Source organism: Balaenoptera acutorostrata, chromosome 7 (genome assembly GCF_949987535.1).
Source record: "Balaenoptera acutorostrata chromosome 7, mBalAcu1.1, whole genome shotgun sequence".
Classification (NCBI taxonomy): Eukaryota; Metazoa; Chordata; class Mammalia; order Artiodactyla; family Balaenopteridae; genus Balaenoptera; species Balaenoptera acutorostrata.
In genome coordinates this window covers 1,501,503-1,514,279 of record NC_080070.1, presented here as the reverse complement: position 1 = coordinate 1,514,279, position 12,777 = coordinate 1,501,503, and the positions used below count along the sequence as shown (strand labels likewise).

Here is a 12,777-nt window from a genome sequence, read left to right as displayed (position 1 = left end):
CAGCACTTATTTTTTTTTTGGTTTGTTTTGATAATAGCGGGTCTAACAGGTATGAGATAATATCTCATTGTGGTTTTGATTTGAATTTCCCTGGTGATTAAGTGATGTTGAGCACCTTTTCATACATCTGTAGGCCATTTTTTTTTTTAAATTTATTTTGGCTACGTTGGATCTTAGTTGCGGTATGTGGGATCTTCCTTGCGGCGTGCGGGCTTCTCTCTAGCTGTGGCGCGCGGGCTCCAGAGCACGTTTGAGGTACACAGGCTCTGTAGTTGAGGCGCATGGGCTCAGTAGTTGCGGTGCTCGGGCTTAGTTTTCCTGCAGCATGTGGGATCTTAGTTCCCTGACCAGGGATCGAACCTGCATCCCCTGCATTAGAAGGCAGATTCTTTACCACTGGACCACCAGAGAAGTTGCTGTAGGCCATTTGTATGTCTTCTTTGGAGAAATGAGTATTCAGTTCCTTTGCCTTTTTTTTTTTTTTTTTTAATACAGCAGTGTTAATTATACTTATCATGTTGTGCATTACATCCCTGGTACTTGTTTATTTTGTAACTGGAAGTTTGTACCTTTTGACTTCCTTCATTCAATTCCCCTCCCCCACCCCCATCTCTGTAACCACAAATCTGATCTCATTTTCTATGACTTTGTTTGTTTATTTTTGAAGTATAATTGATCTACGACACTATGTTAGTTCCAGGTATACAACATAGTGATTCAGTATTTCCATACGTTTCAAAATGATCTCCACGATAAGTCTAGTTATGATGTCACCATACAAAAATGTTATATAGTTATTGACTATATTCCCCACTCTGTACATTTCATCCCTGAGAATTAAGTAATTATTCTTCATTTCTTTGGGTGTGATAATAGGACTGCGGCTATGGTTTAGGGAAAAAAAAAATCAGTCCTTGCCTTTTAGTGATGCATCCTGAAATGTTTATGGATGAAACGATACAGTGTTTGGGGTTAGCTTCAAAATAATGGCCTGGGAGGAGGATGGGGGGAAGGGGAAAGCAGAATGCTGCAGTGGAAGCAAGATCAGCGATGAGGTGATAATTGTTGAAACTCAGTAACTGGTACATAAGGATTTATATTTGTCTTTCTACTTTTGCATATGTTTAAAACTTTCTCCAATAAGAAGCATTAAAAATTTCCATGATGTCACCTGGGCAGATAAAACGGTAATTCATTGCCACTTATTTCCAGATCAGCGGCTAAGACTAGGGATCTAGGAACTCGGGCTACAGGACAGATGCCCTTGACAGAGAGGACTTACTGGCATTGTCTGAAGAGAAGCAGACCTCTGGCCAGGGCAATACAGTCCTGGCAGCCTGGTCAGCCAGTTCTTGGTGTGCTTTGCTAAATGTCCTCCCAGTCTTGAAATGCAAGGAAAAAGGCTCGCTTTGAAACATGATTGAGATAATTTTAGGATAATAAACAAAGGCATCATGATATTAATGTAAAGAATGAGAATTGGAATTTGCACCCATTTGGGTAATTTTCTTGACTTCTCTGAGTTCAAATTTTCCAATCTGTAAAATGAGAGGGTTGGACAAGATCCATGGCTATCAATCTTTGTTCTATTTAATGTTGATCTATTTAATATCTGTATGTCAGTCTTTGCTCCTCAAAAAAAAAAAACACATAAAATATTTTAAAGTAATCACATTTCCTCAGGAAAAATACAATCATAAACCTACTTACCAAATTTAATTTGAAAGATGAGCCACAGGTGGAGTAAGGAAGCTTGCTTTCTAGTGGGACAGTCATGGCTTTGCATTCGTTTATTATTATACTCTGTTTTTTGTGTAGAAGTGACTGTAAAACCCAGATTCCAGGATATGATTAGCTTGTCGTTTGAAAATTTCAAGTCTAAATCTCTATTGCACATCAATTCTATATGCTTTTCTTATTACAAAGTCCCAGGACTCACGCTCTTAAATAGACTGTGAATCAGTCACAGCTCCAGTTTCAAGAGGAAAACATCTGTGCATCTGAGGCCTTGCATTGCTTTTCTCCACTGAGCCAGTCTTTTTTTCTTTTTCTTTTCTTTTTTTTTTTTGGCTGCATTGGGTCTTCATCGTTGTGTGCGGGCTTTAGTTGCGGCAAGCGGGGACTACTCTTCTTTGCGGTGCACGGGCTTCTCGTTGCGGTGGCTTCTCTTGTTGCGGAGCACGGACTCTAGGCGCGTGGGCTTCAGTAGTTGTGGCTCGCGGGCCCTAGAGCGCAGGCTCAGTAGTTGTGGTGCATGGGCTTAGTTGCTCCGCGGCATGTGGGAATCTTCCCAGACCAGGCCTCGAACCCGTGTCCCCTGCATTGGCAGGCAGATTCTTAACCACTGCGCCACCAGGGAAGTCCCTGAGCCACAGTCTTGCAATTATTCTCTGAGAAACTGTCTTGGGTGGAAAAGCAGCCAAATCAGCCTTTGTTTTCTCACGCATACTAGATTTCATGTTTTGTTTGTGTTGCTATGATTTTACCATAACAGAGAAATTTGTCTTCACAGTTTAGTTTTAGTCAGCTCCTAGCTGTGTGCCCAAAGGAATTGAAAATAGGGACTCAGACATGCTTGTACACCAATGATCAGAGCGTTGTTCACAGTATCCGGAACAAGAAAACAACCCAAGTGTCCCCCAACAGATGAATGGACAAACTAAATGAGGTCCATCCATACAAGAGAATATGATTCAACCCTAAAAAGGAAGGAAATTCTGACACCTGCTACAGCTGGGATGAACCTTGAGGACATTATGCTCAGGGAAATAAGCCAGATACAGAAGGACAAACACTATATGATTCCACTTATATGAGGACCTAGAGTGATCAACTTCATACAGACAGGAAGTAGGTTCCCAGGGCTGGGGGAGGGGATGGGGAGTTAGTGTTTAATGGGGACAGAGTTTCCGTTTGTTAAGATGAAAAAGTTCTAGAGATGGATGGTAGGGAAGGTTGCACAACAACGTAAATGTACTTAAAGCTACTGAGCTGTACACTTTAAAATGGCTAAAATGGTAAATCTTATGGGTCTTTTACCACAATAAAAAATCATGAATAAAATAAAATTAAGCTTAGCTCATTCATTGGACTCTAGCACTTTTTTTTTTTTTTTTTAATAAGAAAACATTTCTGGGGCTTCCCTGGTGGCGCAGTGGTTGAGAATCTGCCTGCCAATGCAGGGGACACGGGTTCGAGCCCTGGTCTGGGAAGATCCCACATGCCGCGGAGCAACTAGGCCCGTGAGCCACAACTACTGAGCCTGCGCGTCTGGAGCCTGTGCTCCGCAACAAGAGAGGCCGCGACAGTGAGAGGCCCGCGCACCGCAATGAAGAGTTGCCCCCGCTCTCCGCAATTAGAGAAAGCCCTCGCACAGAAACGAAGACCCAACGCAGCCATAAATAAATAAATAAATAAATAAATAATTAAAAAAAAAAAAAAAAAAGAAAACATTTCTGAAGCCTTTATTTACAAAAGCTTTAAAAACAAATAATCCCTCTGTTTCACAAATGTTTTGTTTAAAAAGGACCACCCAGTTACAGCATGGAAGTATCATGAATAAAGAATGTACAAGGGAAACAAACCAATGTGGCTAACATTTGGAGATTTGCTACTACTACTGATTGAAGTGCAGATAACACACATCATAACTTGTAGTCCGTCATTTCAGGGCAGAGTTAATGATTACCGAAGTGTCTTCCTACACATGCTCTGATCTGGTCACATATTCTGCATGGCTAAATATTTCACAGTCTCTTTTGTCAATATATATAAAATAGATTGCAAAGATATACACAAAAAAATAAACAAGCATTACACTCCTCAGGTAATTTTATTAGCTACACTGTATATAGCTAATAAATTTAATATTTTTTGTATTTTGTTGTTTTGCACCAAATCTCTCCATTATTTATCTTTGTAGCAACTATGAAAGCACAAACTTTTTGTCTTCTAATTTAATCTGGTACAAAATGTACCTAAAGACTTGCAATCTTTGGGTTTTAATGAAATTGATTTGTGTAATCAACAAATCAAGAGCATCATTAAGTATGGCTATGAAATCTTAAAAAATTAAAAATAAGGGTAAATAGCGATGGAATAAAAAGAAGCAGATCAAGGGAAGTGTGCTATCATAAAATAACTGCAGCTTCAACATGTTGGATACCAGTTTCCGGGCAGACACTAAACATCCAATCACAAAGGATTTTTCCTGAAGGGTGTAAAGCTGGTTTGAAAAATTCTTCAGTCACAGAGCAGCCTACACATGCCAATTAGAAACTGACAGACACTAGATGTGCTTGGGAGATTAAGTACTACGTACAGAAACAGCAGTTACTAAGCTCCTCAGTAGTTTTTTGTCTTTTTTTTTTGTAGTCTTGCTGAATCAACCATTTGCACAATGCATGTTCTATATTCTGTGGGTCAAAAGCAAGTAAATACTGTATAAAGTTGGCAGATGGTCATTTTTCCAGCTAAGAGCAAGAAAAGCCAAAACTGCTGATAAAACAGAGGATTTGAGTCAGAATCACTCTCTAAAGTGCAAAATTGATGGTCCACAATCTCAAATAGCTAAAACTCCTGCAGAATGGAAGGGAGACATGAAACAGGGAAATAAATTACAGTCAGTGCTAGTTAATTTAGGAAAGGGAAAAAACCAAGCTCAAGTAAGTAATGTTTATCAAAGTATTCAATATGATGTACTGAATAGCTTTCCCCACTCTCTGTCACACATGCCTACTAACAAGTATATTAAGGCCAGATTTAACCTGAATGCTTTTCTATTTATTAAGATTTGAGATAGGAATGGTCACACTTAGTACTGAAAGGCAGCAAATAAAATGAGCTATGAAAGGAAAAAAAAGTAATGTCTGTTGTTCAAGGGATTCAACCAGAGATAAAACCTATATACAAGCATGTGTGTAGCTCAAATAAAATAAAAATAAAAGAACTATTTCATGTCATGACTGCTTGTTGGCCTCCTCTTCATACGCACTCCCTGTGCCATTCTGTACATAGGATGAACCAGAACCAAGGCCGTACAGATGACCACAATATTTGGCATCATCAATATGATCTTCAAAGAACATTTCTCTCATTTTGAAAAAGGCCATTCCTGTGAGCAATGAGTCAGATCCTGCCTGATGTTGTGGTCCTATCCGTTCCAGCTCTAACTGTTCAGCAACTTCCTGTAAACCACCTTTGAGATTTTTGCAGCTCTTCATGAGGTACTTCACATCATAAATGACAGGAAAAAACAATCGAAGGATCTCAAAAAAGTCAAGTTCTTCTTCAGGCAAGTTAGAATTGGTCAGGATTTTGATTAAGTAGCCAAAGTCATAACCACTATGAAATGATAACCATTTGACCCCTTCACAGAGGACTACTCCTGATGTCATAAGAAGTTCTGCAAAGTACTGGGTCTCAATTCCTTCCTCCTCATGTTTTTTAAACTGGATACCAGATGTTGTTAGTAGCTCTATAGAGTCTTGGGCATACATGTCCTCCGTCAAATTAAATTTAAAATTAAACTGCCAAGTTGAAGTTCCCGGAGGGTACCCTCCTTGCTCATTCATGAAGGTCAGCCCTAGCTGAATTATCTTCAACAAGTCCACGTTACACCGCAGCAGTTGGTACTGGTAGTCAGCGTTGCTCCTGAATTCTCCAATGGGCCTTGCAACCACACCTGGAAACTCGGTGTCCATAGCAACGTAATTATATTTTCAGATAACTTGACGAATTTTCTTCATCTCTTCATCCAGGTTGCAAGCCCAAACTTCACAAATTCTTTGGCTATGATCTACAGTTGCTGCTGGCATAGTGAGGGCACAAGGAGTCTAGCTGCCAAGCATCAAAATGTTATACTTGATTGAAGATTTGTTTTGTAAAATACTTTATCCTTTATTTATGTACTTGTGTCGCTGAGCTCGCGCTCCTCCTCCTCCTCCTCGCCATAGAGACAGCACCCAGCGGCGGCGGCGGGTGCCTCATAGACACCTCTCGCCCGGCAAGGGGGAAAGGGGAGCCGGAGCTGCGCCGCACCGCGCTGCGCCGTCGCTTCTCGCACGTCCGGGCGGGCTCTAGCACTTCTTGATTGGAGGGTGTGTGGAAGATTCTGGAAGAGGGACTGGACATTTTTCTGTGGCCATTTTTAGACAACAGCCTGCCACCTTTGCACTAACTTCTGTTTGTAACATTGATAGACAGTAGCTCCCTCACAGTAGAAAATACACTGAGTATAACATTCAATAGTTTGTTGCTCAGAACAGTCTTGCTTTTAATTTAAAGATTTTATTTATTTATTTTTTTTTATTGATTAATTGATTGATTGATTGATTGCTATGTTGGGTCTTCGTTTCTGTGCTAGGGCTTTCTCCAGTTGTGGCAAGCGGGGGCCACTCTTCATCACGGTGCGCGGGCCTCTCACTACCGCGGCCTCTCCTGTTGCGGAGCACAGGCTCCAGACGCGCATGCTCAGTAATTGTGGCTCACGGGCCCAGCCGCTCCGCGGCATGTGGGATCTTCCCAGACCAGGGCTCGAACCCGTGTCCCCTGCATTGGCAGGCAGATTCTCAACCACTGCGCCACCAGGGAAGCCCCTTGCTTTTAATTTAGACTATAACAGCGGGCTGGGAGAACAGCTGACAGAATCCCATCCTTTGAAGGACACTCGTCTACTAGTTGAGAACATGTTGGCTCCAATGAGTAGGATCCTGGCTGAATTAGCTAACCAGACAGCGGAGAGCACGGCCTGCATTTTTTGGGACGTGCAGAGGTGAGGAAGGTTCCGTGAGCCTGAAAGAGATGGAGGCCTGTCGACTCCGAGGCAGAGGTCAGCATGTGCCCAGGACAGGCCCGGAGGGGGCTGGGGGGGCACAGGGAGGGGGTGCTGCAGGGCAGGAGGGACAGGGACAGCCTTGGGGTGGGCCCCACGGAGAGGCCCGACCTCAGCAGGGAGGGAGTGGGTGGGAGGACGTCCCCGATGGAACCAACGGCAGGTACAAAACCGCCTGCGGTCCTGACACCTTCTGTGTGGGGTCCCAAGAACACGGAGTTGCCAGGTTTGAAAGAGGTTCCAGGACATCTTCTCCCTGAAATGCAAAGCCCCAGTGGAGGTCTGTGAGGAAGGTTTCTTCCTTCATGCTTCTCCGCACGTGTTCCTGTAAACCCTCCGTGTGATGGGAAGGGAGAAGGATGCTCTTCTCCAACAGCCCGAGAGGAAGGGTTATTCACTCGAGCAGAGCTTCTCCTACTTGTGCTCCAAACCAGAGAGGACACCGGCCCTCAAGCTATGACAGTGTAGTTTTTTTATTCTAGACCTGGACGGTATGTCAGGGGAACCTGGGCTCACAATATGGCACAGGTGGCCATGATTCAATCATGTGAGCGAGGCAGGCAGGCAAGGGACGGAGGGTAAGGCAGGCAGCAAAACAAGACAGGGCACACGGACACAAACTCCCCTGTGTGCCAGCGTCCTTATTAGTCTTTTAAAAGTAACTTTTTCTGATAAAATGAGATTGAGGATTCACAACAGCTAAGTCTAATGCCTGTTCTTCAACTGGGTTCTGAACCAGGGAGAGAAGAACCCTGCAACTTACTCTCAAATGGCTCAGAAGATAATCACAGAGAATGATAGACAAGTGAGTGAATCGGGGTGAATGGTAAAGAGGACTTCTTTGTGCTACGCTTGCAACTTTCCTATAAGTTTGAAAATTTTCAAATAACTTTAAAAAGTTAAAATTAATCCAACCCACTCTGAGACACATTATCTCCACGTGCCCACTCCAGCTGGCGTGGAAATCTTGGGTGGCTTTGCAGGTGTGACAGATGAGCTTTCACTGACCCATCACTGTTCGTTCATCAGAGTCACTTATGACCAATGGGATTGGAGGTGAGTGGAGAAGAGCAGGCATTTTAGAAGCTGTTGAGTTACGAAATTTTCATTCATATAAGAACAGGCTTTGGCCCCTGAGTGTCAACATGGCCCTGCGGTGAAGCACGTCACAGTGCAGGCTTGGAGGCATGACTGTGTCTTGTTCAGACCCTCCAGTTAGGAGGGCTCTGTGGGCACTCAGCCCCCTTCTCAGTCACCGCCTCTTTCAAGCCAGGTGGACATCTTTAGAGCAGAACAGAGCATAGATGTGCAGCGTTCCAACCCCAGCACGTCCATCTGGAAGTCTCTGGAAATGACTAGAAATTGGTGCTGGCACTATCTCTGGAGACTTGCATATCGGGGTCTGAGGACTATAAATGGCACTGCCAACATCCAGCTTGAGTGCTTCTCCTGATGTCAGACCCACAATCCTGGCCTTATTAACACCTCACAGACACAAATTTGTGTTAGTAAAGTATTGCCAACTAACAAATTGCCCAACACTTAGTGGCTTAAAACAATAAACATTTAGTGTCTCAGCATCTGTGGGATAGAAACTTGGGAGGGGCTTAGCTGGGTGAGTCTCCCTCAAGGTCTCCCGGGAGCTTGCAGTCAAGATATGGGTTGGGGGAGGGAAGGATTGGGAGTTTGGGATTAGCAGATGTAAGCTTTTATATATAGGATGGATAAACAACAAGGTCCTACTGTATAGCACAAGGAACTATATTCACTATCCTATGATAAACCATAATGGAAAAGAATATTAAAAAACGAATGTGTATATATGTATAACTGAATCACTTTGCTATACAGCAGTAAATAGCATAACATTGTAAATCAACTATACTTCAATTAAAACAATAAGTTGTGGAAACAGAAAAAGATGGGGGCAGCCTCACTGAAGGCTCTACTTCCAAGACAGCACCTGGTCCAGCTTGTCAGCGCGAGGATTCAGTCCTCTGTAACCTGATGCTCTGACATCTGGGGCCTCGACGACCCTGGAGGGCCTGCCTGCCCCAGGTAGCCAGTTCCTAGAGAGAGTAAATCTTTGTCCACTTGTGAGTGCACTTCACAAATGCAAACCAGCCAGTGTAGGGCCCACAGCCCTGTCATCACCTCCTCCATCAGGCTCTCACACACCAGGCCACTCTCCACCTGCCCTAATCACTCAGGATCAGGTCTCAGCAATGAGGGGCGGCCCCTCTGCCCCAGAGGCAGCTGAAACTATTCACACCAGCCAGTCCTGCACCTGTCGGCGCTGCCCCACCCATTTCTTCTTGCAGAAACCACAGGCCTCGCCCCCCCTCCCCACCCCTGACCTCCTGACTTGCCCTGGTGCTTCCCCTGTGGCCTTCCTGTGGTGGGGCAGGCCCCCTCCTCTTGGGATCTAGCCTGACTGTCCATCTCCTGAAGACACTCACTGCGTGTTGTTGCAGACCTCGGTGAGGGCATAGCTGGAGGCCTCACCCGCTTAGATCTTGTTCAGACTGCGGTTGATCGTGTGGCCGGACGGCACATGGAGAGCTCTGAACAAGGTGTCAGTGTTTCTGGATTTTCTTTCAGGCTCATCACGCCTTAGAATCTTGGCTCTCAAATGAGCTCTTTGTATCAGAAGAGATTTACTACCCTAAGTATACCTGTATCTCAATTTAATGAAAATGTTAAGGATGCTTTGATGGTCCTGCGCCAGTGTAATTTTAAATAAAATGTCTTCGTTCTTTGGCAGCGCACGCGGCCCTGATATTTAACTATCCGGAGGCACTTAAGCGGAGTGCTCTTTACAATATTGTCTTTACAACATTGGCTTGTTTTACTGCACTTTTTTTTTTTTCCCGAGTAAACAAAAAAAAAAGTTTTATGGAAATCTTTGAGGCGAAGTCTCATTTATGTTGCTAGAAATTAAACCCGGTAATCTATGACTGTAGATTATAAAGTGATGTGCTTTAGGGGAAACACCAGGCTTTGGAGTGACACAGGAGCTCTGGATTTGAATTCTAGCTGTGCGCTGACCAGCTGTCAAATTGCTAACCCTCTTCCTGTGTCCACTCTCTGCGTTGGTCAAGCGTGGGGAGTGACATTTGCGTCACAGGGCTGCCGTGAGAAGTAAGGGAGTAAAAGCCTGGGTAGCACAGAGTGTAATACCTGATAGAAAGTGAATGCTCTGTAAATAGTAGCTCTCATTTTCCACCACTGCGTTGGTATACTCCAGCACTTCATTATTTTAGGTGACTTTGAACAGAAGTGTAATTATACCTTTCCAAAACATAGTTCGCTTGGAGATTTAATACTTGAGCTGAGCTTCGGGAAGAGGAGCTCTCCTTGGCCATCCTGGCGGCTCATGTCTTTGTAAGGCCATCTGGAGCTTTTGCAATTTGGCCTCCTGCTTCCCGCACATGCGCTGGCTGCCAAGCACACTCTTAATTGTCTAACCTTTTAAAATGATTAAAATGATGATGATGATAATGCATAAAAATAGTATCAGTAGAATGTTAACAGCATATTAATACTCGGTATTTTGGTATTGTTTGCTGTTAAAAAAATTTTTTTTGGCCTATGAACTTAGCAAAACGCTACAGATATTTCATGGGAATAACAATAATCTGAAACATCTCAGCTTATTCAACGTGTTTGTGTCACCAAAGCAAAGACCTCGAGAGCCACGTGGACCAGGCCTGTGCCTTCAGGCCAGGGAGCATTTGGCCCACTTGGCAGATGAATTTGGTGAAGGTCAGTGATTGACCCAAAGTCACGCAGTTAGAGAGGGCAGGGCTGGGACCCAAAGCTGTCTCTGAGCAGTGCTTGACCACGAGAACACACTCTTCTTTTTTTAAATTTTATTGAAGTATAGTTGATTTACAATGTTGTGTTCATTTCTGCTGTACAGCAAAGTGATTGTTATACATACATACACATGTATATGTCCATCCTTTCTCATATCCTTTTCCATATGGTTTATCACAGGATACTGAATATAGTTCCCTGTGCTCTACAGTAAGACCTTGTTGTTTATCCATTCTGTATATGATAGTTTGCATCTGCTGACCCCAAACTCCCAATCCTTCCCTCCACCCTGCCCTCGGCAACCACAGGTCTGCTCTCTATGCCTGTGAGTCTGTTTCTGTTTCGTAGATAGGTTCATTTGTGTCGTATTTTAGATTCCACATATAAGTGATATCATATGGTATTTGTCTTCTATGAGAACACACCTTAAACTTCATTTTCCTTTGAGTGTTGAGAGCAAGCATGGGTATCTGTGAGTATTGCTTAACCTGCCATGGACAGTATGAATACGGTGTTACTGGAGAATAACAGAGCATCTCTATAGTGGACCTGGAAACGATGAGGACGCAGGCCATTTTGTATTGGACATAGTCCAGTTTTTTGTTTTTTGTTTCTAAATTAATTAATTAATTAATTAATTTATGGCTGTGTTGGGTCTTCGTTTCTGTGTGAGGGCTTTCTCTAGTTGCGGCAAGTGGGGACCACTCTTCATCGCGGTGCGCGGGCCTCTCACCATCGCGGCCTCTCTTGTTGCGGAGCACAGGCTCCAGACGCGCAGGCTCAGTAGTTGTGGCTCACGGGCCCAGTTGCTCCGCGGCATGTGGGATCTTCCCAGACCAGGGCTCGAACCCGTGTTCCCTGCATTAGCAGGCAGATTCTCAACCACTGCGCCACCAGGGAAGCCCCCATAGTCCAGTTTTTAGTAAAAAAAAAAAATTAGTCCTTCATTGTAAAGAGCTTTATGACAAAAAGAAGAAAAGGTAACCGCTGATGAACGCAAGCCTGCGCGTGTGGAATCAGCTTTTTGGAGCGTCTCTCTCCACAGCGCCTGCCTCCTGCCCCACTGTGTCCCGTCTGCCTCGGCTGGTCCTGCACCCCTGCCTCCAGGTCCACGCTCGGCCAGGACTCCTCTCTCCACGAGGTCCTGGTTTCTACGTTAGGTTATAAACGCACCTCTGAGGCCTGGGAGCACAACGTGGGCCTTGGGCACAGGGTCCTACCCAGGGTGGGGCGCTGGTGGGGCCTCGGCACGTGCCCCTGGGCTCCGGAGCACCACGCTGAGCCTGGGCCCAGTGGGGCTGCGTCGCTCACAGCCTGCGGGGCTGCTGCGTCTCACAGCGGCACAGCCGGCTCTTCGCTGCTGCAGGGGAAGACGGTGCTTGTCGGGGGCCAGGCGAAGTGTTGGCCTGACCTGGTGACTGCCGCTGATGGTGGGTCTGCCCCCATGTGAAGGCCGCGTGTCCCAGGCTGTGCTGGAGCCTGCAGCAGGTGAGACCCTCCGAGGAGGCCTGGCCCAGCAGGGCATCTTAGCCCCCCAGCCAGGGTTCTCGGGAGGAGGGCCGTCCAGCAGCTGTTGCCACGTGGCCTCGACTTCAGCGCAAGGCGTGGATTGTGCTGCGTGGAGGAGGACAGACAGAGGGAAGGGCTCCTGGTGATCCCATGGCAACTCCCGCAGAAGCTTCGGCTCGGGAATCTCAGCTGGACCCAACGTAGGGGAGCAAGAACCTGCCCTAAGCGAGGGGCCACAGGCCAAGGGCCGTCACGGCTCGAAACAGCTCCTGAGCCACCCTGCGGCCGATGTCACGGGCAGAGCTGACACTCAGTGGGCATCCCGCACCAGAGACACAGGGCTCAGTAGGAGAGAGATACGGGGTCTTGGATCTGTGGGCCGGGAGAGAGAGGTACTCCAGCCAGCCTGTTTACTGGGCCTGCCCCAAGCAGATTTGCAAAGTTTGCAAGATGGAAGGCAGAAGTGTCCCAGGTACCACTTTCTGAAAGGGAGAGTTTGCCCAGGTAAAACAGCCCATCGCTCCGGATGGCACGAGGTTACACTCCTGATAGGAACTGAGAGCTCCCAGCGTGGACTCGGGACGTCCATCTTTGTGAACCTCAAGTCTCCTCTACCC

At 45.6% G+C, this 12,777-nt stretch overlaps 1 protein-coding gene across 1 annotated transcript; it reads right to left on the bottom strand.

The window, feature by feature from the left end:
• Nucleotides 1–3,440: 3,440 nt before the first annotated feature.
• LOC130708637 (CCR4-NOT transcription complex subunit 7-like) lies at nucleotides 3,441–6,064 on the bottom strand. Its single transcript, XM_057550572.1, has one exon. The coding sequence runs from the start codon at nucleotides 5,700–5,702 to the stop codon at nucleotides 4,959–4,961; it is 744 nt and encodes a 247-aa protein (XP_057406555.1). The 5' UTR covers nucleotides 5,703–6,064; the 3' UTR covers nucleotides 3,441–4,958.
• Between the last annotated feature and the right edge of the window lie 6,713 nt (nucleotides 6,065–12,777).

Excerpts from the sequence above, each read along its gene's own strand:
- LOC130708637 (XM_057550572.1), bottom strand. The coding sequence starts at position 5,702 with ATGGACACCGAGTTTCCAGGTGTGGTTGCAAGGCCCATTGGAGAATTC.